The 23821-nt window shown below is 46.7% G+C and overlaps 1 protein-coding gene and 2 long non-coding RNA genes across 4 annotated transcripts; 1 reads left to right on the top strand and 2 right to left on the bottom strand.

The window, feature by feature from the left end:
• Positions 1-1041: 1041 nt before the first annotated feature.
• Positions 1042-4426, bottom strand: LOC123062577 (uncharacterized). Of its 2 annotated transcripts, none has more exons than XR_006429778.1 (3): positions 4373-4426; positions 3377-4218; positions 1042-2543 (listed from the first exon to the last, which is right to left on the bottom strand). It is a non-coding gene; the product is annotated as an uncharacterized lncRNA (long non-coding RNA). The 2 variants fall into 2 exon arrangements; XR_006429777.1 differs by lacking the exon at positions 4373-4426 and having other exon boundaries at positions 3377-3449; positions 3640-4366.
• A 6918-nt stretch (positions 4427-11344) lies between these two features.
• LOC123062575 (uncharacterized) lies at positions 11345-13726 on the top strand. The gene has a single exon (XM_044486156.1). It carries the CDS (start codon positions 11854-11856, stop codon positions 13315-13317), a length of 1464 nt encoding a protein of 487 aa, XP_044342091.1. The 5' UTR covers positions 11345-11853; the 3' UTR covers positions 13318-13726.
• Positions 13727-15350: 1624 nt separating this feature from the next.
• Positions 15351-16412, bottom strand: LOC123062576 (uncharacterized). Its single transcript, XR_006429776.1, has 2 exons — positions 16127-16412; positions 15351-15827 (listed from the first exon to the last, which is right to left on the bottom strand). It is a non-coding gene; the product is annotated as an uncharacterized lncRNA (long non-coding RNA).
• Between the last annotated feature and the right edge of the window lie 7409 nt (positions 16413-23821).

The raw sequence follows: 23821 nt of genomic DNA, 5'->3' as shown, positions 1-23821 counted from the left end.
ATGGGAATTAGTGCAGATCATATGAGGTGTTCAATTTTACATGATTGACCACTCTCTAGTTGCTTGTACTTAGAACTTTCAAGAGTCCCGCTTCGGTACACCCCCCTCACAAAACGTATAAAGGATAGTATGGACATTTCATAAATTGTATCCACTGGAAGGTGTATGCCGTAGGTTTGTACAATTCTGTCGTACACCCCTCCCTCATGGGCTCAGCCCGTTTAGTTTCTTTTTTAATATTTAAAAAAATCGAAAAATAAACGCCCAACTCAAGACTCGAACTACAACATCCATCAGGATAGATAATCTGGTGTGACTTTTAACCTTGTTTTCTTCCTCTTGTGCAAGATAAATAACGCTAAGAAAAAACACAGCACCTACACTCTTTGGTTTTTCTTTCGTTTTTTATGTACGGGTTTCTCTCGGCTTTTTATTTTCCTTTTTCAATAAAATACACATATTAGTATTTTAAAAAAGTGTACAGATTTTTTTAAAAAAAGTTCATCTCTTTCAAACTTGCTGAAAATGTCGAAACATGAATATTTTTTAAAAATAACAGACAAAATTTCAACCCAAACATTTTTTGAAAAACGGTGGTGCGGAGTGGTCAGAAGAGATCCGAGGATGTCAATGAAGCGGTTTCCCCTTTTATGGATGGTGAATATGGCGGGTAGAATCATGTTCATATCCTTTTTGGCTGAAACCCCGTTTGCTAGCCTTATGGTTTGATCACGTAGCAGTGAGATATGCACGTCGTTATTTTGTTGAATATGTTCTAAGATTCGCTTTGTGGGTGATAGCATTTTGTCGTTACCCTTGACCAGCAAACACCAACCTCCCTGCAAGTGGCAACTTCTTCATGACGGTGTTGTCTTGAAGCGTTGTGTCATTTCTCATTCCGCATGCCGTTCGGCTACGATCATATAATTTGTGGTGTGATTTTGGGTTTGCCTCGGCGCCTCAAGTTTTCCCTTTTGAAAGTTAAACTTCTTCTGCATTAACGGTTTTAGTCTTGCTTGTCATTGCTTTCAATAACTAGTAAGCTTGCACGTGCAACGCACGTCTCTGCTAATGCTCTTTTAAAAGATACATCCACTCCCAATCAAATACACCTTGTGTGCATGTCTCATACTACCTTATACTTATAGTTGTTGATGGTAATATAAGATGACACACAAAAGAAACAGCGAAGGTAACATTCATCATATAGACCTGAAACCATGTTTTCAGGCCCTTACATCTAGCAAGAGATAGGTTCAAAGTTGTTGAACCTCATTTTTTTCATAACTTATCTCCATATAAATAGAGACCATTGATGGTGCTTTCAAAAACTCTGAACATTTTGGTTTATCACAAACTACATAAAATAGATATGTGTGAACACCATGTATTTTGGAATCAATGTTGCAACTTGCAAATTATACTTTTTCTCCCCGAGAGAATTTACAAAGGTATGCATCAATGTTTGATTCTGCAATGTCAGATGCCAAGAAAGCACTCATACATTTTCAAGGCAATATTATTTCAAATCAAATGTCATGCACATTGCCTACCTTCTTTTACCCTGGAGATGAATTCATCCAGATAATCTTGTAGACCATCCATAACATTGTTTTGCTTGCAATTCCATTATGTACAAGTACAACACCATTCAACAGGGTGCACATGCACAGAAAAAGAAGTAAAAGAGACAAGTTGGGAGTTGTACATTACTAACTAAAAATGATCTTTTATCCATTTTCTTAAAAGATTCAATTATTGTTGATTCTTCTTGGTAAGTAAAAGTAAGTAGGAAGACAAGATTTTGGTGAAAGGTTTTCTTTCTTGTTCTCTCTCCCTGTGAACTGTAGGAGTGATAAAAATGGTTTCTTTTCCTTTAAGCGGTAAAATTTTAATTGAGCACACAAGCGAAAATATTTTAATTTAGAACATATAAATAATGATACTGTTTGCTTTGGGCAAAAAGATTGTGAAGTATTGGTTGAGCCAAGGTATGTATTTCATTTCAATGGTTCCATGAATGATAGAAGCAAAAATCTCTCATTAATTGATGGTCGGACTTCTTAGATTCAGGTAAACTGAAAAGACAAAAAACAATCAAGAGAACACAGTATTTACTATTTTGCAAAAAAAAGAACATCAATTTTGTTCACATTTAATGAGAGCAATCTCCAGTTCTGCTCTCTTAAGTGCTTAAAAGGCAGTGAGACATGTGTGAATGAAAAATATACATACATAGTAGATATAAACTTTAACCATTGGCTATGTTTGTTCACTTATATGATCACAAAAAGTAAACGTATCCTGTTGTTCATAAATAAAGCAAAACATATCATGTGTCAAAGTATATACTAATTATGAAATAAATGTCAATCATGTAATCAGATATGATAAGCACACAAGCAAACATAAATGGAATGACATGGCATGAAATCTCTAGCCAGGTTTCTTTTTAATACCCGGAACAAGAATCTGGCTGGTCTCTTTCAATTGTACCTCCAACTTTGTTCGGTGACAGCGATGTGGAGTTTGGACAAGATTCCCTGGGAGCATAAGAGAAGTCATGAAGAAATGATTTTTACCTATGAAGTAGTTCGAACATGCTCCTATTGATCAGTACTAAGATGAAGCCCTGCTACTTGGTGTTGCTGCCTAAAAGGACACCTAAAATGATCATCGAGAACATTCTATTGATCCTTCTATTTTCTGGAATGACATCAAGAAGTAACTTCCTGGAAAGGTATGACAGTTCTAGTACTTAGAAATCTATTATCCTTTTCATTTTCTAGGCATATATTCTATCACATACAACCTGATCCTTCTGTTTTCTGTTCAAGAAAAGTGAATTCCAGTACGAATCAGATTTATCATCATGTTCTAAAAGTAAAATTGAATTTTCAACAAGCAGTATAAAGGCAAGCATGACTAAAAGTTATTTTCAAAAAAGCATGACCAGAAAAATAGGAACTGCAAACTATCTCAGAAAGATTTATCTGAATTTAAATATTTTTAGTGCGCGCTGACCTGCAACTCTATGTCAGTAAGCTTGTGCCAATTTATTTTCTAGGTGACGATCCAAAAATGTTTCCATATCGAAAGAAATACTGGAAACATAGTTTTGTTGTTAGATCCACAAAAGAGGCTTTCTGTGTCACAAGCACTCCATCCATTTATCACTGTGAAGTGAAATAGTTGATGTACACGCTTTTTGAACTTTAAAAATTTCGTGGTTTACAAAAGATAGGATGATAAGTCAATTGATGACCAGAAAATGCTTAGAAAACGCTAAGAAAACATACCTTGCAGAGAACAGAAAATGTTGAATTTTTTTCTAAGACTATAGATAACACTATTACTGTATCAGGGAGAAATTTACCGCAGACTTATCTCTTCCGATGCTGCCTCCAACATCCTTATATAAAACTGTAGTGGGGCTTGGACCAGATTTCCTGGGAGCAAAAGAGAAGTGAAAATAAATGTATTATAGAGGTCAATAGCTGCCCAACAATAACTTTGAAAAGGAAATTAATCAAAGTCACTTGAATTGGATTCGATCTATTTGTACACACAAACACAAGAAACCTTGCAAATTGCAGTACAACTATGATATTAATATCATCTATGATCTCCAAAAATTACCAAAAAGGAAACCTGATCAGGGTGCCCAGCTGCAACGTATCTGCAATGTTGTCTGCTGTCATCCATAATCTCTAAGAAATTTCCAAAAGTAAATATGTAAAATATACCCAGCAAGCTACATGTGTAATATCACTTGAATTAAAACAAACGATAACACAATATTCATATGGATAAAATCACATCACCGTTTGAATTAAGAATGTTGTTGTCTGAGAGCGTGGAAAGTCACTGACCTGTTGGAATCACTGAAAACCAAGCCCCAACAAAACCAGGTTACGTACACCGATTCAAGTAACATAATAACTCACTCACATTATAAATCCCCAAAATCTGGTTGTGTACAGGTCCAAAAATTAGAAATCCTGTGTTCCAAATAAACACTGCAAAGGGTCATGATATATGAAAAATGTTCTGTACATTACAGCAAATAACCATATATGAATAAGAGTTGTAAGTAATTGGAAAAATTATTAGATGCTAAAATCGGAATCATTAACCATGCTATTTAGTGGGATTATGCCAATATGGAGTATCACGTCGCTCCAATGGTTCGCCTACTTGCTCCACAAACAGAACATTCTACACATAGATTGGAAGAACAAAATCACTTCCATCAGAATACAACCCAAAGGTTGAAAAAAGAAACCAAATCACTTTAATCAGAATGCTACCCAAAGGTTGAATCAACATAGCAGCAACTTGTGCCTTCAGAGAAAAATCGTCGAACACATACCGTGCAAGAAGTCATGTGTTCAGATGCACTTAGTGGAGATGAGGGAGGCCTGATTGGCTGATTGGATGCAAATCTCCAGTCCATCCCCGTTAGGTAAGGCGATTCTGGATTTGGTCATCCCACCTCAAGGATGGGGCGGTGCCGCAACCCGGTGAAGCGACCGCGGGGTCTTGACGGCCGGGGCAAAGGAGAGGGGCGGCGCGAGGAGGGGCCGAAGGAAGGTTCGACCGCGTAGGGGAGGACGGCGGGCGGCTGCTCACGATCGCGGCGACTCCGGCTCTACCGCGGCGACCTGAGGAGGCTCCCCCGGCGCGCGACGGGCGGCTGCTCCGGCTCTCCCGCGGCGAAGGGCGCGACAAGGCGAAGGACGTGACAGGCGGCAACCTGCGGCGGCTCCCGCGGCAAGCGACGGGCGGCGGCTCCATTTCTCCCGCGGCGAAGGGCGCGACGGGCGGCGACCTGCGGCGGCTCCCGCAGCGAAGGGCGGCTCTCGCGTGCCGCGGGCGGCGAACGGCGTGGGAGGAGAAGGATGGGGAGGTCCGGGGGCGAGAGGTCCTGCGGACGGGGCGAGAGATCGTGCGTACGGTTTTCTTTTTTTCTCAACGGCGGGGTGGGTTACCGATCGATTAAGGGCGTGGTTGGTAGCGTTAAACACAGAATGATTAAGGGCCATTAGATCTTGATGATGGATGGGTGGGATTGTTTGGATCTGCCCCTCTCTTTCTTTTATAGTGGTAGTAGATAAAATACTAATAGTGTAGAAAATCTAACCAATGTGTTTCTCAAGAACCCACCAGATGTCAGTCAACACCATCGTTATCACCTATCAGTCTATCACAAGATCATCTCGATTTGTTGAACAATTCCGCAGTCCGGCCCCCCATGTGTAACGACATGTGTATGCCCGCGAGACCAGAACGGCCATGGCTCCAGAGTGGGAAACTTAACGCAGATTGTATCAATCGTCCAATTTTTTTGGACGTCGATAACTGCCACACGCATGGCAGGAAGAAAGACGCACCACACGTCTTTAATACAAATAGATTGTCACGTCATCGCCTGCATGCATGCGAGAATCTTTTTGAATTTTCAGTTTTTAAAATGTTTTATCTCTTAAACGGAGAATCCGATTGAAGATCCGTTTTTACCATTAAATCCCTCACGACGAGATCTTCGAAACTAGATCTCATATCAATATATTTCGACGAATTTTTTTTGGGTTAAAAGTTGTCATATCTATTGCACATGAATTGCCATGATGTTTACACTGAAGTTGCCATGATATGTTTTAGTTATTTTCTTTTACATTTAAAAGTAATTTTTGACATATTATAAATGAGGAATTAAGAAACTAGACTTGCCATGCACCATAAACTAAAATTACCATAATATATGCACTTAAAATTGTCATGGTTCATACAAAAAATATTTTCATGATCAAAGTACTGGAATTGTCACCATCAAAAAACTAAAATTGTCATGATCTACAAACTAAAATTGCCACATGGCAACTTTAATTTAAACACTATGGCAACTACAGTGTAAACATCATGGCAACTTCTGGGCAAAAAAAAAATTCATCGAAACATATCAACATGGGGTCTAGTTTTGAAGATTTCGTCGTGACGGATTTAATGATGAAAACGGATTTTTAATTCGCTTTTTAATTAAGAGATAAAATATTTTTAAGCCAAAAACCAAAAAGATTTCCGCTGATGTCATCTATTCATACGTGACCAAATGAATGATGATGGAGGCGTGTGGGCGATGTGCAAACGCCCACACGTGTGGACCTTAGTTTTTCCGATTTTTTTTTCTAAGGGATTAATCGTCCAACCTTGCTAGGAAACGGGACACTTGGACTTGAAACTTCCAACCGGCACTCATTATCGTTGATCAGTATGATGTCACGAGAGGATATTGGCGCCATAGCGTCAGCGTCAGGGAGAAATTGAGGCGGGGTCGAGCTAGCGACACTGTCGACGACTTGGACGGTAAACTATGGGCTAGCCGCTTGTCATGCTGATAAGTCGAGTTTTGACTTTAGTGGCAGCAATAACTGCTAGTAGTAGCAAACCATGGGCTAGCTGTCTCCCAGCTGAACTAACGCATCCTTTTGAGTCTAACTGGCCCGTGATTGCGGATATTGACCATAACCATGTCAGCTATTTTGATGCTTGGTAGCACGGGTACACCCATTGAGTGTTTAGGGCATCTTCAAGGTGGACCCTTAAATCGTCCGCATCCGTCCAGACTACGAAAGTTATCTAACACGGGTCTATATCGGTCCATGAAGTGGTCCAAAGGCGATTTCTTTCGTAAACTGGAGGTAAATGTGAAGGGGTTTTACGGGAGTCTGGATCGATTCCAAGCCTGCTTCTGACCGTCATGACGCACCAAAAACCCCTCCTCCCTCCCAGCACATTTTCGGTCAGCGCCGCTCTAGAGCGTCAGCACCCGCATTCATGCCCAGCCAGAGCGGATGCGACCGCTCACTGGCATCGTCATTGAAGCGGCGCGCGAGTCGAGAGAGCACCCGCGCCGCTTCCGGTGCAGGCGGCTACCACGCATTCAAACGACACGACGGCCGCCCACCCGTCAGTCTACCACCCACATTGATGGCACACGGTTGTCGATGCGTCTTCTCCGGTGCCACCCGTCCGTTCCTCTACCACCCATCATTGCTATAAAAGTCGGTGCCCCGGTCATAGCCGCGTCATCCACCTTCGATCTATCTTCGCACCACTCCCACCATGGATCCCTCCCCCGCCAAAGCTCTCTGGGACGGGCTGACGTCGGGCCAGAAGAAGGGGCTGGACGCCATTGTTGCCGACTGGCTGGCTGCCAGCCAGCCGGAAGACGACAACGTCTCAATGGAGAACGTTGTCGACTATGAACCAGCGCCACCCTACTCCTCCGCGCCAGCCTGCTCCACCTCCGCATCACCCCCGTGGGTGCATTGCACCATGACCATTGGCGAGGCACGTGCCCATTACATGGACATGGCGCGGGAGGAGTGGGAGGAGCAGTTCCGGGAGGCGCAGGTTGACGCCGCCTACAACCACCACCTCCTCCAAGAGCATCTGCACGCAGAGGAGCACATCACCACCGCAGAGCGGTCGTGCCGGACGTAGACATGGCGGAGCAGGAGGCGCTGCTGGAGTCTTACCGCTCCGCCTGCGAGATCCGCCTCGCCCGCTGCGATACCGGCAGCGGGTGGTGGAGGTGGCGGCTGCCGGCAAGGAGTGCGACGACGAGGCGGTGTTCGGTGGGACCGACAATGAGGAGGAGGACATTGCTGAGTCCGCGCCCCGCCATGACGACCATGAAGTCGGCACGTCCGCGGGCACCGTCGACAGCGAGGAAGAGTAGTGCATGGTAGGTCGTCGTTGCTATGGTCCCAGGAAGGCCACCGCTCCCCCCTTCCATCGACGCCAAGCTTGGTGGGCTCAACATCGTCGGCTGATTAGTCGCTTGGCGGCGATGTGGAGGTGGACAACTTCAATTCCCGGGCCTCTGGAGGAGGAGGTTACGAAGGCGGAGCTGGAGAGCGCCGAGGCGGAACTGGAGACGGTGAAGCTTCAGTTCACTTGGTTCATGGCCAGACACGGGGAACAGGTGCAGGCGACCAATTAGACCTAGCCGGACGAGCTCCGCTTAGTTGAAGTAAATGTAATAATATCTGCCATGTTTAGATGAAATCCTTCATGTTTATATGAAATTCAAATGTGTTTATATGAAATCCGGTCATATATGGTCAAATTTCATCCGATTAATGAGAGTTGTTGTTAAAATGTATGCGGCTAGCATTGGATGGCGGCCTCCTGCATCCATGTCCGTGGAGTGGTCCCCCGCCAGCGGACAGATGCGGGAGGAAATTTACGAGTTGCCGTTGAAAATTCTAAGCTCATGAAGCTTTACGGGGCTTCTTCCGCAACTACAACTAATCTTCACCCCCCCTGATTCAGGGGGTGTGGCCCCATAACCCTGCTTTCTCGTCAATCAAACCAGCCCAACTAAGCCTTCCCGTAAATCCTGTATTTATCCGTTCGTGCGTGTAGCATTGCTTGTGAAGAAGGGCCATTCCAGCATCGTTGGCCTGTGTGGGCTCGCTCGGTGCTCCTATCGCTTCCCCAAACTCACGCGGCTTCATTTCCGGAAGGGCAGCGCAAACTGATTCATGGGTCGGACGCTCTTCGGTAATGAAGGGGGCGGCGCGGCGTGGCTTGGTGCCGAGAAGGGCGGCGCGGTCTGCCTATATTTGCCAAGAGTCACCCTTCTTGGAGATAAATAGGGTAGAGGGTGGCCTTTTGGGGATCAAAAGCTATAATTTTAAGAGCTTAATCATTTGAGGGATCTGCTAAATATGGGTTAACCACCTAAACCAGAAAATTTCTCAGCAAATATGACTTTTGGGGATCTTCTTAGATTCCCTAAGTAGGCTGATTTTTCAAACGAAAAGAAACCGCCTCTTGAAATGAAAACTATTTCTCCCTCCCTCCGTTTCAAAATAATTGAAGTTTTAGTTTGTCCAGAGTGAAACTTGCTTAAATATGAAAACCTCTATAGAAATATATGCTAAGATCCATACATGACCAAATACACATAGTACGAAAATATATTTTGTGAGGAATCTCGTGAGACTAATTCAATGTTCTAGATATTAATATTTTTTCTATAAATTTGATCAAATTTAAACAAGTATGACTTAACAAGAAACCTCAAGGTTCAATTATTTTGGAATGGAAAATAGTACTCGACTTGGTTGTTATGGGTGCAGCCCGCTAAATCAATCAGCTAGTATAAATTCAACTAACTACGTCAAGCCACAACTGATTTGACTGGTTTTGAATATGAAGCGGGCCGACTAGTTAAATGCGCTTGGATGTGTACACCATAATACTAATTCCTTTACCTTTTTTGTTTACATGATTGTAGTGTGTGACTCATTTATATCATAAGAATATTATGTACATATCGACCTGGCAAAACTGAAAAATAGAAGAAAGTTAGCCTTTGTACAAAGAAACACCAACCAAGAAGTAAAATTACAAATAAGACCGAAGAATCCTCTGAGGTTGACACCGATGTCCGTTACCTGCCTCTGGCACCACAAAAATGACGAATCGTCTCCACACTCGAGCTCGACGCGGCACCATCACTGATATGCAGCATTGCGGACCTCCAAACTGGCTCGCCAAAGACGAAAGCATTACCGTTAAACAAATCAATCCAGGGTAACAGTCGGGACACGCCATTGAACTCTAGACGTCCCACCCCCACACGACTAAGACGCCGGAGGAGAAAACCACACCTGCCATCCATGAACCACGAACCCAGCACGCGATCCACCATCTTCTAGATGCCTCCGGTGCAAACCACAATCTGCATCCGCTCCTGGACTACCTTCCAAGCTCCACGCCGACGTTGGAGAAAATGTTGTCGCAACGGCGGAACCCGATGACACAGGTCTACCACGAGGATGTCGCCGTCGCCACGCCATCCTGACTTGAACAGACTGGTTTTCAAATCTATCCCCAACCGTAGGACTGATCACCTCGTCGGAGTAGGATCTAAAGAATCTTTATTCGACGCTGCCATTGTCGCCGCCTAAGCCACGATGATGAACAACCAAAAAACCTAAACTACGAGAGTCTAAAAGATATCCACACAGATGGATCCAGCACCCCCCTCGCCACCGACAACCGAGGTCGTCGGCCGAGGGGCGCCGCCAGACGACAGCGGCGGGGGAGACTCCTAGCGGCGGCGATAGTGGCCTTTTCTTTCTTTCGAGGAAAGAAAAGCGAACACGTATTGCGCTTTTACTAATTTCTTTACTTTATGCTGATTTTTTTCAGTTACCCCACAAACTGAAAAGTAAGACCTCTTTTGGTTCATAGGATAGGATTATCGTAGGAATATGAATTTTGTAGGAAATGAGATGGCATGTATCCCAAATCCTATAAGTAGGAATAGGAAATGAGATGTCATTTGGTTAACACCAAAGGAATTTTTCCATTGAGTCTAGGCTCATTTTTATTTTTTTTATGAAATGTGGAGGATAGGAACCAATCCTATGTAGGAATAGGAATCTATTCCTATGAACCAAAGGGCTTTAAAGGAAAAAATCCTATAAGAATCCTATCCTCTAGAATTTCTATGAAATTCCTCCAAACCAAAGGAGACCTAAACACTTGCAGTATCCTAAAGTATATCTACACACAGTACATTACTCAAGCTAGTACACTGCTCGAGTAAACATATACAATGATGTGTTAAAAAAACATATACAATGATTTGAAAAAAAGAGGGTAAATATAGTAGTACAACAGTACTGGTCGGATATGGGGATCGATTCAGTTGCCCATTTCTTTCGATTTGATTGAGTTGTACGACTCACATTTTACAACAGTATCTTAGTCCGTAAGTAACAGCACACATGCAGGATGCATGCACGCGTAGGCACCCTGCACATACGCAACCGACTGCTCACCCAGCCATGTGCGCGAGCCGCGAGCCATGTTAGTCATGGACTCTTTACATGTTGGATATGGGCTTGTCAAATATCACAGCCATGTCCATGAACCTTGCTTCATCGACGACGAGAACATGATCAACACAACACGCGTCCGGCCGGCCGGCCGGCGGGACGGCTGAACCAGATTTCTTATACCGGAAGGGAACTCCAAGATGTCATACTGCCATACTAGAAACGATCCTACTTGGAAAATGTCTCGGTAATTTCGCAGGAAAGGATCAATTCCCGGGCGCCCCAGATATATATTTTACCCTTAATAATTTCCTCGGCGAGGAACGAGACCTGCACAACCAGCAGATCCCGATCCAGTCCGTCCGTTAATGGTTTACCCAGCCGTAACCTCGGACCGAGCCAGAGGCAAACTAAAGCCAGTTTCGGCATAGAATAACCCCCACCCCGGAATAATGATAAGCTAGCATGGCCCGAGTCCGAAATCTGGCAGGCGTTCGCTCCGTCGTGCAGGTCGCGCCTACCATTTCGCCCAGGCATTCCCACGCGCCCGGCGACCGTGTCTCCCTCCTCCTCTCCTCGGCTCCGCTCGCCACGCACGCTGCGGCAGCTACTTAACCCTCGCACCATCGCCATCCCCACATCTTATTGCCCGCGCGCCTGGCTTAACTTCCGAGCAGAGACCACCGGCGGCCCGCGGTATATAACAAAGTTCGTGAGCTGTGACGACCACACAAACCATCCCAGCCTAGCCCGTACCCGCAACCGCGTCGACGGGCTGGCACTGCTGCTGCTGCTGCTACGGGACGGCCGGCGCCACCGCCGAGGACGCCCAGCTCGGCGAATCATTCCGTCCATGGCTTGATTGTCCGCCCGTACAACAGCGAAGCGATCCAGCTCCACGGTCGCGAGAAAGGTACCGACAGGCCGTGCCGCTGATTCATTACTACTAGGTGGGAGGGAGCGAGGCAAGGAGCATACCGTCGACCGACCGATGGTTGCGCACAAGGCGGCCTCGTGGCTGCCCGTGGACTTCCGGCTGCCGGCGGTGCCGCAGGCGGCGCTGGGCATACTGGCGTTCGAGGCGGGCGCGGCCATGTCCAAGCTGCTCTCGCTGCACCGCTCGCTCTCGGAGCAGGAGGTCTCCCGGCTGCGCTCCGACGCCATGCGCTCGCCGGGGGTGGCCTACCTCAACTCCACCGACCAGGCGTTCCTCCTCCGGCTGGCGTGCGCCGAGCTGGTGCTGTCGCTCGACGCCGCGGCGGCCGCCGTCGCGCGCCTCGGCCTGCGCTGCGGCATCGACTTCGCCGGGGTGTACGCGAGCATCAAGGCCGGCGCGCACGACGCGCGCCTCGACCTGCTCGCCGCCAAGGGGCTCAAGGTCAAGGCCAAGAAGATGGAGCGCCTCGTGGCGGCCACGTCCAAGCTCTGCTCCGAGATGGAGGCGCTCGACGAGCTGGAGTCCGCCGAGCGGAAGCTCACCGTCCGCGGCTGGAGCCGCCTCAGCGGGCCGATACCGATGAAGCTCGCGGACCCGCCGCAGGCCGGCGACTCGATGGGCGCCGAGTCGCTCAAGCAGGAGATCAAGACGCAGCTGCTCAAGGTGCGGCGGCTCAAGGAGGAGTCCCTGTGGAGCCAGAGCTACGAGAAGGCCGTGGGCCTCATGGCGCGCGCCGCGTGCGCCGTGTTCGTCCGCATCTGCGCCGTCTTCGGCCAGTTCGTGCCGGGGCTTCCGCCGCCGATGCCGTCCACCTCCGCCGACAGCGTCCAGACCAGGCTGTCCAAGCTGCTGATGAGCCCGCGGACGGGGAAGACAAAGGCGTCGTCGGGGCCGATCACGCGGCGGGAGCGGGAGGGGGCGGGGGCGCCGTCCCGGGTGCACCCGCCGATGCAGCAGCTGAGCAGCTCGTGCCCGATCATCGGCCAGAGGCCGCTGTCGGGGCAGAAGGGCGGCGTGGACTGGCGCAAGCTCCTGGACCCGCCGGCCAGCACGGTGGGCGGCGCGGGGCTGGACCAGCAGTACGCGAACGTGATCGTGTCGGCGGAGGAGCTGCTGCAGATGGAGGCTGAGGGGCGGCAGGAGGAGGCGAACGCGGAGCGGGCGGAGATGTACGAGATGCTGCCGGGGAAGCTCCGCGCGGCGGTGCGGTCGAAGCTGCGCGACTGGTGGCGGGACCCGGGGCCGCTGGACGCCGGGCTGGCGGAGGGGTGGAAGGAGGCGGTGGAGCGCATCATGGCGTGGCTGGGCCCGATGGCGCGCGACACGGTGCAGTGGCAGTCGGAGCGGAACATGGACCGGACGCGGCGGTTCGACGGCGGCACGCGCGTGTACGCGCTGCAGACGCTGCGGTGGGCGGACAAGGACAAGGCGGAGGCGGCGATCGTGGAGGTGCTCGTCGCGCTCAGCTGCGTCTGCTGGTACGAGGAGCGGCGGCGCGGCTCCGTGCGCGTCAGCTGATCGCCGTCGGCCCACCCGCCGCCCGTTCAACGACGGCGCGCCATGGCATGGCCATGGCGACACACCTTGTCCAAAGCCCATTCTTTTTCCTTTCTTCCTTCTTTGGTTCGTTTGTCAAAGCAATTGATTTGAAGAGTTGAACTTTTTGGAGGGGTTGGTGTTAGATCGTCAGGGGTTAGTAGCAGCTATAGTGGACTGTAGCAGCAGCAGTAATCGTTCTTTCTCTAGTTTGAAAATTTGGAGGGAGAAAAAAGCCAAGGTCCAGTGGTCGTTGGCCACTTCACTGTCAATGGCAATGGCGTGAGGCCGGCATGAGAGGCCGGTCTCACGCCGGTGACAGCGAGCGGCCGGTGTATAAGTTTGTCAGATTTGTACGTACAATGAATACACACGATTGATTCTTTGAAAATTTGTGGGAGTTGTTCAAGCACGCACGGAGGAAATCCTTGCCGGCACGGTTCTCCTGTCCTTTACCGGGTGGTGGCGAAGTCGTAGGCGCTCAGCTACCGCCGTTGAACACATTGATACCTGTCTGACTTGTGTTGTACCCGTGGATGACTCCACGCGGTGAATGGCTTATTTCTTTTTAAACGAGGCAAAAGACTTGCCATTTCATTGATTAAGAGAGAGTAAGAATTGCCAGGTTAATTTGTGAAAAACCGGGCTAAAACCGATACAACTCAACCCAGAAAATGGACACCACCGGCCAATCTGGCCACATGCCAACAGATGGCCACACGCGCCAGCGAACGACAGTTTCGACTTTGACAACAATCTTTGCGAGGGAAATATGCAGGGCTTGCGCCGACCGAGTCCTTCGCGAACGACCGCCGAGTGCCTATCATCATCACCACTTGGACACAATCCACCGCAGATTCGACTCCAGAACAACCAAGCAACCACGGAATAGCACATCGGACACGCCGGATAGACCGACTACCAGAGCCCGAGTCGCGACCCTAACTCATCTTGGCACCATCATCATTGCCAAACAGACATTGACGCCCCTGGCCTCGACGAACCAGCCACCAACAACCATTGGTCTCCTAGTTGCAGTCTGCTTCAAGACGATGCCCCCAAGGAGGAGAAAGGCACTAGGACGCATCCATCGCCCGATCCAGATGATCAGATGTTTCCCTCCGGAGCCAAGGCCGCGGGGAGAGGGGTGACCACACCTCCACAACGACGTTTTCAGGAAAGATCACGACACCCACGGGCGCCACCGTCGCCGGTTCCGGAGAAGAGGATTTTTCCCGGAGATGCCTCGACCACCTGCATCCCACACGACAGACCACCAACTGCGGCCCACCAACCACCGCAGAACATGTCGAGGCCGACTTCAATCTAGCCAGGGGGCACCTGATCCGCCGTGCCCAGATGCACTCTGCCCCGGGCCGAAGCCGCCACCACCAAACCCGGGGCCGCCGCCCCGGCACCACCAGAGGAGCTAGACCAGGCCCATCGGCCCGGAGCTCGCAACACCAGATCCAGAGCAAGGGAGGGCCTGACCAGATCGATGAGCGTGCAGAGGGCCTCGCTGCGCCCACAAGTAAAATTTGGGTAGATCGATTTCGTGGGAGGAGAAACAATAAGAGAAGGAAGATGAAATAGGACGGCTGTTGGATATTTAATCCAATGACCCGAAAATTGACTTTACCCAAAATAATGCGATTTATGTATGGCCGGTCAAATTTACATGGGAGTGGTAAGCTTTAGTCGCGTCAAAATGTTTTATTTCCTCTTCTTCTCTAACCTCCGCAGATGCAACCTAAGCCAAACCGCCTACTTCTGACCCCAGCGGCGACTGGCGGAGATCGTTGCCTCGCTCTCCCTTCATCGCCGCCCATCTATGTGTGGCCCACCCCCGGTCATCCCTCTAAATTGACGCACCACCAGACTTTCACGACGAGCATGTTCCGCATGTACCTCCAGTGGCGGACCCGGGAAAATTGTATCACTAGGGCCGAAGGCTGTTAAAACAGGCTGGGAAGGGCCAAGACAATAAAAAATAGGGTTTTAACAATAGAAAATCATTGATTTTTGCACTGTTCATCAACAAATTAATACTACATCCATATTGTTAGGGGGGACCAGGGCCCATGCTGGTCTCCCTGTCTCCACCATTGTATACCTCGAACTGTTAACCTTCAAACCTACCTTGGTCGACTTGTCGTCGGCTACGGTTCGTTTCTAACCGAGGCCCTCGCCTCTTGCTTCCTTCTCCCCCAAATTGATTGACCCAGATTCTAAAATCAGGCAACTTACCCTCGCAAAAAAAAAATCCTTACCTCCGGCTAAACAGAATTTATATGGACAAGAAAAGTCAAAACACTGCAACGAGGATCACCAAGCATTCTCCATCGAACTGAGATTCATTCAATTGGAATCTTAAAAACGTGAGATTGAGAAACCAGGATCCCTTTGACCAAGTGGCCCAATCCATCTACAGGCATGGCACCAGACAGTGTGAATCCACATGGCGCCTAGTCGCCGTTGATGCGGTTCGGTACCTAGAGGCCATAAACAAATTGGTTAGCTCAACGATCGAGCAGGGAAGCAAAGCCTAATCATTTTTTATAGCGCTATCCCAAAGAACCTACTCAGCGATTAAGCGGTGCAATTCACATGGCTCGGAACCAATCTAGCGCTAGTTTAGTGCCCAAGCCACGCCTTCAGAGCAAAAAAAGGAGAGCTGCCAGTCAAAGGAAGCAAGAGAGCGAGCCTTCCTGGCGCTACGCTGTGAGGTCAGCCAAGAACATGCACGATCTCTTGTGAGTTCTAATTAATCCTAATCCTAATGGCCACTTACTGCTGATAACCTCCCGTGAGCCGGACAAACGGATGTGTGCGAGCGCTTTGAGTTTTCTTTCTTCCAAAGCTGGAAGTAGCTTTCCGCGGGAGGCCATGGCCATCGCCGTCGGCGCCACCCCAGTCGGGCGGTCAATGCGCACCACCGCCTGTTTCCCGCGCTTGGTGGAATAGTGCGCCCGTCAGGACGGACGCCACTTCCGCCGCTCCCTCCCACCGCGTTTCGTGGCCGTCTTCTTCGCGGAGTATTCAACTCCGCGCCACCGTCAGGTAGGGCTCCGGCTCGCTTTGCGTTGCCATGCAGAGGCAGTTGACCGTCCGGAAATAGATACATATAGATAGATAAACGGAGCTTGCGGGTGTGCGATGCGCGTACAACGCGCTGAAGCCAATCATTCTGCCCGCATGATGATTATGGGCTTGCTTCTGACTTTCCCCTTGTCTATTTCTCTGGGTGCGCTGTGATTTGTGGTGCATTTCCTCTTCTGCGTGTGGTGTGGTGGTGTGTTGAGGGGAATGGGACGTCAGAACGGAGTCGGCACCGAACTCCGGTGACCGGTGGAGTATTTTATTTATTTAACTCAAAAGGGACCGGTAGATCATGTGGTAGTAGTAGATGACAGTGCATGGTGATGGAGATCGGACACTTGTGTTTGGTGTATTCTAGCATTTGGGGTGCACATCATCGCTTGCATTGGACAGCAGGTTCAGCACCAGTAGAGTTCCTCGTCAGCCAATCCACGAGAATATCTACGCGCTGCAGTAAAGAACAGCTAAAGCCCTCGCACTAGTGTCAAAAAACGTCTTACATTATGAGATGAAGGAAGTAGAAGATACAGTAGATTAAAAGAGCTCGAAGGGGATCAGGATGAATGGGTCACGGATGGATCAGTTGACCTTTCCTCCTTTTTTTACGAAAGATACATACAAAGTCAACTGTGAAACCATTTGGTTCAGATAAGGTGAGATCTCTCAACTTTCAATCGAAGTAGTTAATAGAATTTTTTTCCTAGAAAAAAGAACAAGTGCAGCTCTCCAGCATTCTTGTGTACAGTATGCCCTTTCTTTTCTCAGAGAAATACAATGTGTGCATAACTCAACAAGATAGCAGATTAGCAGCAACCTCACCATGAACGATTAGTGGCACATGTTTGTGCCTTGAAAATTCAGCTGCTCCACACGTTCATCATAATCTTACTGTTGCTTGTAGTCTGAACTTTGTCTCCACAGCTGTATTAGCTGTAGATTCTCTTCCACACATAACCCTATTCTAGAGGTCTCCCTCAAAAAAAAAAAAAACCTATTCTAGAGGTCCTAGCCTTTTCCATTCTGCCTGTTTCTTAAAGAAGTCGAGCCATCTTCTTAGCTATTAGCTGTACTTGTTTCTTAGTCTTCCCTCCCAATTTTCAGCTTCCAACCGCCAGACTTTCAGGGCTGTAAACCGTCCAGTAAGCCAACCAGTTTGCCAGCATATCACTCAAACTTCAGCGTGGAAGCTTTTACTGAAACTTGTCCTTACATCAAGGTGACAAAACCGATCAAGAAGTCAAAACCCACAGGAAAGAAACTACTTTGACAAATGGTGTAATTCATGCTATGCAATCCCAGTTTCGCTAACCAGCATTTTTGACTCACATGCATCATGTACCTGCTACACAAGCGTTCTGGCCCACCCACCAGTCACAACCGGCCCATAAGTCCATCAAGATTTCTATTCCAAGTACTTGGGCTTTGATACGCAATTCTAGGTCCGCTAACCAGTGATTCTGACCCATGTGTGTCATGGGCCTGCTACAGGCGCGTATCAGCCCATTAATCAGGCCCATCCGAAGAGCAACACGTGCTATACCAGGGTTTGGGCGCTATTTTCCAAAAGACTAGCCTGGTACGAGGGGCACCGCCACCCTTATAAGTCATGCTCTGTCTCCTACCCCAACCGATGTGGGACTAACCCAACAAATATGTTAAAATATGCGTCGAATATTATCTGTACAAGTCATGCTACAATTCGACTTGTAATTAGCAGAGAGTTATGTGTTTGAGTCAAACTGTGTAACCTGAGCCTATTATATAAAGGCACCAAAGGGTAGCCAAATAGACTAGACATATTCTGGTAGGCTAGGCATAGATCACGAGAGGGACGATCTGGATGCCCGTGGCAGGGCTGATAGTGGTGTGGTGGTCGGACTCTTGTTTGATGGCCATGACGAACTTATTGTCGGTTGTATTATGTAGATTTAGTACATGGGGAGGAGCGTATATAGTCATGCCCCGAAGATGTACCCACGTCGCTAAACCTCGTTAAAAAAATCTTGGTGCCGTGCTTGTGAGCGGTGATTGCTTGTCCTCGACGAATCAACATGTGCCTTGAATTATTCTAACAAGTGGTATCAATGTAAGGTTTCAAAGATGCCACGTAAGTTGATCTAGAGTTGGAGATTAGTTTGGACTAAACCCAATAATTCACAGGCTTGCAATTAATCTAGGGCTTCTCGCATTTGATACTTCACACACAACTTAAAATGAATTTGCAATCAGTCGATTTTTTTGGGGGGGGGGGGGGGGGGGGCAGCAAGACTAAGACATGACACCATGCATGACAAAGCCGAGAGGGAGAGAGATTCATCCTTTTGGTATGCCAATAGGGCGGTGATTTGACAAGGCCATTGACGCGGGAGGAAGGTCACAAGCACCACTAAAATTCCCAATTCGGGACGCTCCAGCAAACCCTCAACATCCTCTTAGGTGGCAGCTAATGGCATATTTGTATCAGGCAACACCACAATACACCGCCTTTTGTGATGTCGTCCTTGCGTCTGAAAGCAAATCACCGCCCAACCAATATACCAATGATGAAGAATCTCCGGTATGGTCAGACAATACCCTCACCAGCTATTCTCGATGCCAGCGCCACCACCCAACCTTCACCATTGCCTCAAATCGCCGCGCACACACCGCCTCACGCCACTGTGCGTAGACGATGAGGGCCCCCAAGATGTAGTGTCCCACAACCGTAGATCCAGATTCATCACAAACCAAGATGAGAGTCCACCTTGAACCCCCACATATATGGAGCTGGATGTCGGAAACATCGCCATAGGCCACGTACGTGAGCCTGCTGCAGGGCACATCCAGAGGCCACTCACCCTCGAGCACCACTACCACAAGCCAAGGGAACAAGCCTCCTGCCATCGAGCACCTCCACCGCTGCATTGCAGCCACCAGCTACAACTGGACCGCAACCAACCACCAACAAGATGGACCCGTCGTCTGGCTCGCCTCGAGGAATTGTTCACCATGGGAGAGGAGTGTGCCACCGAGAGGGAGCGTCGTGTCTAGGACCTGGCGACGACGCTCTAGAATTCCCCGGGTTGCCCCTCCCAAACGACAGGGGAGATAATTAAAATTGTATCCTTTGTTGGTAATAATGGTTTCTCAAACTATGAGAAAAATTACCTATTCTAGCTACCAAGCATTAAAAAACCTTGTTCACAAACACATTCTGCACAAGAATGGTTGTGCCCCGTGGTGTGCGAAATTACTGCTTGCCAAACTCTTGATATTTGCTTTTGTGGCCAAAAAACTGCTTATGAGCTGTTGGGGAACGTAGCATGCAATTTCAAAAAAAATTCCTACCCTCATGCAAGATCTATGTAGGAGATTGATACGCCTCCAACGTATCTATAATTTTTGATTGCTCCATTCTATATTATCTACTGTTTTGGACATTATTGGGCTTTATTATCCACTTTTATATTATTTTTGGGACTAACCTATTAACCGGAGGCCCACCCCAGAATTGTTGTTTTTGCCTGTTTTAGGGTTTCGAAGAAAAGGAATACCAAACGGAGTCCAAGCGGAATGAAACCTTCGGAAACGTGATTTTCTCAACAAATAAGACCCAGGAGACTTGGACCCTACGTCAAGGCATAAGAGAGGAGGCCACGAGGTAGGGGGCGCGCCTGCCTACCCCAGGCGCGCCCTCCACCCTGGTGGGCCCCCTGTTGCTCCACCGACATACTCCTCCCTCCTATATATATCCACGCACCCCCAAACGATCAGATACGGAGCCAAAACCCTAATTCCACCACCGTAACTTTCTGTATCCACGAGATCCCATCTTGGGGCCTGTTCGGGAGCTCCGCCGGAGGGGGCATCGATCACGGAGGGCTTCTACATCAACACCATAGCCCCTCCAATGAAGTGTGAGTAGTTTACCTCAGACCTACGGGTCCATAGTTAGTAGCTAGATGGCTTCTTGTCTCTTTTTGGATCTCAATACAATGTTCTACCCCTCTCTTGTGGAGATCTATTCGATGTAATCTTCCTTTTGCGGTGTGTTTGTTGAGACCGATAAATTGTGGGTTTATGATCAAGTCTATCTATGAACAATATTTGAATCTTCTCTGAATTCTTTTATGTATGATTGGTTATCTTTGCAAGTCTCTTCGAATTATCAGTTTGTTTGGCCTACTAGATTGATCTTTCTTGCAATGGGAGAAGTGCTTAGCTTTGAGTTCAATCTTGCGGTGTCCTTTCCCAGTGACAGTAGGGGCAGCAAGGCACGTATTGTATTGTTGACATCGAGGATAACAAGATGGGGTTTTCTTCATATTGCATGAGTCTATCCCTCTACATCATGTCATCTTGCTTAAGGCGTTACTCTATTTTTGACTTAATACTCTAGATGCATGCTGGATAGCGATCGATGAGTGGAGTAATAGTAGTAGATGCAGGCAGGAGTCGGTCTACTTGTCTCGGACGTGATGCCTATATACATGATCATGCCTAGATATTCTCATAACTATGCTCAATTCTGTCAATTGCTCAACAGTAATTTGTTCACCCACCGTAGAATACTTATGCTCTCGAGAGAAGCCACTAGTGAAACCTATGGCCCCCGGGTCTATCTTATCATATTGATCTCCTACTATTTAGTTATTTCCTTAGTTATTTACTTTGCCTTTATTTTACTTTGCATCTTTATCACAAAAATACCAAAAAATATCTTTATCATACCTATCAGATCTCACTCTCGTAAGTGGCCTTATAGGGATTGACAACCCCTATTTGCGTTGGTTGCGAGGATTTATTTGTTTTGTGCAGGTACGAGAGACTTGCGCGTAGCCTCCTACTGGATTGATACCCTGGTTCTCAAAAACCGAGGGAAATACTTATGCTACTTTGCTGCATCATCCATTCCTCTTTGGGGAAAACCAACGCAGTGCTCAAGAGGTAACAAGAAGGATTTCTGGCGCCGTTGCCGGGAAGGTCTTCACAAAAGTCAACATACCAAGTACCCATCACATACCCTTATCTCCCGCATTACATTATTTGCCTTTTGCCTCTCGTTTTCCTCTCCCCCACTTCACCCTTGCTGTTTTATTCGCCCTCTCTCTCTATCCTCCCTCTCTTTCTCTATTTGCCTCTTTTGCTTGTTTGCTTGTGTTACCATGTGCCTTCCATTTGCTTGCATCTTTGCTATCTAATAATCTATTGTTATGGATCCACTTAAAGTGTTCTACTTGGATCATCTTCGATCCTTATGCGCTCGTGCTGAAACCCCAACTAGCCTTGTTGATGGGAAATCTTTAGATGAGCATGCTCATTTTGTGCGTCATCGTTTGTCTGACAAAGGGAAGCTCTTATGGTATCATATAAATAGTTTGCTATGCTATGCTTGGAATCTTTGTGAAATTTGTGATTTTACTTGTTGCTCTAAGAACCCTAAAAAACACCTTCCCTACCTATGTGAGTTCAATGATAATGAAATCTTATCTTCTTATCCAAAGGGTGTTTATAGTTACTATGATATCGAACAAATTGAAGAATTTGTCGTTTTTAAGGGTGCTCATGAAGTTGCTTCTTTGATTGAAAAGTATGATTTTACTCTCAATAAATCTAAAAATTCCGTCATACTTAAATATTGCAATGAAAACTTTGCTCATAATGTCTATGTCCAAGAATCTATTGAAAGAATGACCGTTTCTTTGGAAGAAAATAATGATATGCATGAATCTATAGATAATGATGATTTCAATGATTTGGTTGAAATATCCCTTGATGAACATGATGCTTGCTATTCTTGTGGCCATGATGCCAATATTTATGAAGATGAATTTGCTATAGTTCCTTATGTTAAACATGAGATCGTTGCTATTGCACCCATAGTTGATAGTTCCTTCGATGAAAAGCATGATTGCAATGATGTTATTATAAATTCTCTTAATGTCAATTGTGTTAATGATATGCAAAACCCTAAGCTTGGGGATGCTAGTTTTGCTATGACTACTATTTGTTGCAATGATCATGATTGGGGTGATTCTTCTTTTGATCTTGAAAATTTATTTAAGCCCCATGATGAATATGAGATTGATAATAGTGTTTGCAATATGATTGAAAGTGGGTTTGGAAGAGTGTCAACTTTAGATCCCACATATTTGGAGAATGTTCAATCTTATGAAGTTTTTGACAAAAGTGGGTTTGGAGAGGTCATGACTTTAGTTAATGTTAATCCCACTATTTTGGAAGAGTGCCAACTTTGCATGCATGTGGATCGTGTTGAAAATATTTTATGTGATAGCTATTTTGTTGAATTTGCTTATGATCCTACATATAATTATTATGAGAGAGGAAAATATGGTGGTAGAAATTTTCATGCTACTAAATTACCTCTCGTTATGTTGAGATTACTATTGTTTCTTTCCTCTTCCATACATATGCTAGTTTTTGCTTGCCATGATAATTTGTTTGCCTATAATATGCCTATGCATAGGAAGTATGTTAGACTTAGATGTGTTTGTCACATGTTTTGTGATGCTCTCTTTGTGCTTCAGTTCTTGTCTTTCATGTGAGCATCATTGAAATTATCAATGCCTAGCTAAAAAGGCTTTAAAGAAAAAGCGCTTGTTGGGAGTCAACCCAATATCTTTTCTTGCTGTTATTCAATAAATAATTTATCTAGCCTCTGTTTTGATTGTGTTTTTCGTGTTTAATTAGTGTTTGTGCCAAGTAGAACCGTTGGGAAGACTTGGGGAAAGTCTTGTTGAACTTGCTGTAAAAAACAGAAACTTTAGCGCTCACGAGAAATGCTGTCATTTTTATTTCGAAAGTTCTATTTAGTTAATTATTTTTTCAGATGATTAATAGATAAGTTTCTCACGTCCAGCAATTTATTTTAGAATTTTTTGGGTTCCATATCTTACGCTAGCTACAGATTACTACAGACTGTTTTGTTTTTGACATATTCTGTTTTTCGTGTGTTGTTAGCTTATTTTGATGAATCTATGGCTAGTAAAATAGTTTATAAACCATAGAGAAGTTGGAATACAGTAGGTATAACACCAATATAAATAAATAATGAGTTAATTACAGTACCTTGAAGTGGTCTTTTATTTTCTTTCGCTAACGGAGCTCACAAGATTTTCTACTTTAAGTTTTGTGTTGTGAAGTTTTCAAGTTTTGGGTAAAGATTTGATGGATTATGGAACAAGGAATGGCAAGAGCCTAAGCTTGGGGATGCCCATGGCACCCACAAGATAATATAAGGACACCTAAAAGCCAAAGCTTGGGGATGCCCCGGAAGGCATCCCCTCTTCTGTCTATTTCTATCGGTAACTTTACTTGGAGCTATATTTTTATTCGCCACATGATATGTGTTTTGCTTGGAGCGCCTTGTATGATTTGAGTCTTTGCT

The sequence above is a fragment of the Triticum aestivum genome, chromosome 3A (assembly GCF_018294505.1).
Source record: "Triticum aestivum cultivar Chinese Spring chromosome 3A, IWGSC CS RefSeq v2.1, whole genome shotgun sequence".
Lineage (NCBI taxonomy): Eukaryota > Viridiplantae > Streptophyta > Magnoliopsida > Poales > Poaceae > Triticum > Triticum aestivum.
Note: the sequence above shows the minus strand (reverse complement) of the source record. Positions and strands in the feature narration are given on the sequence as shown.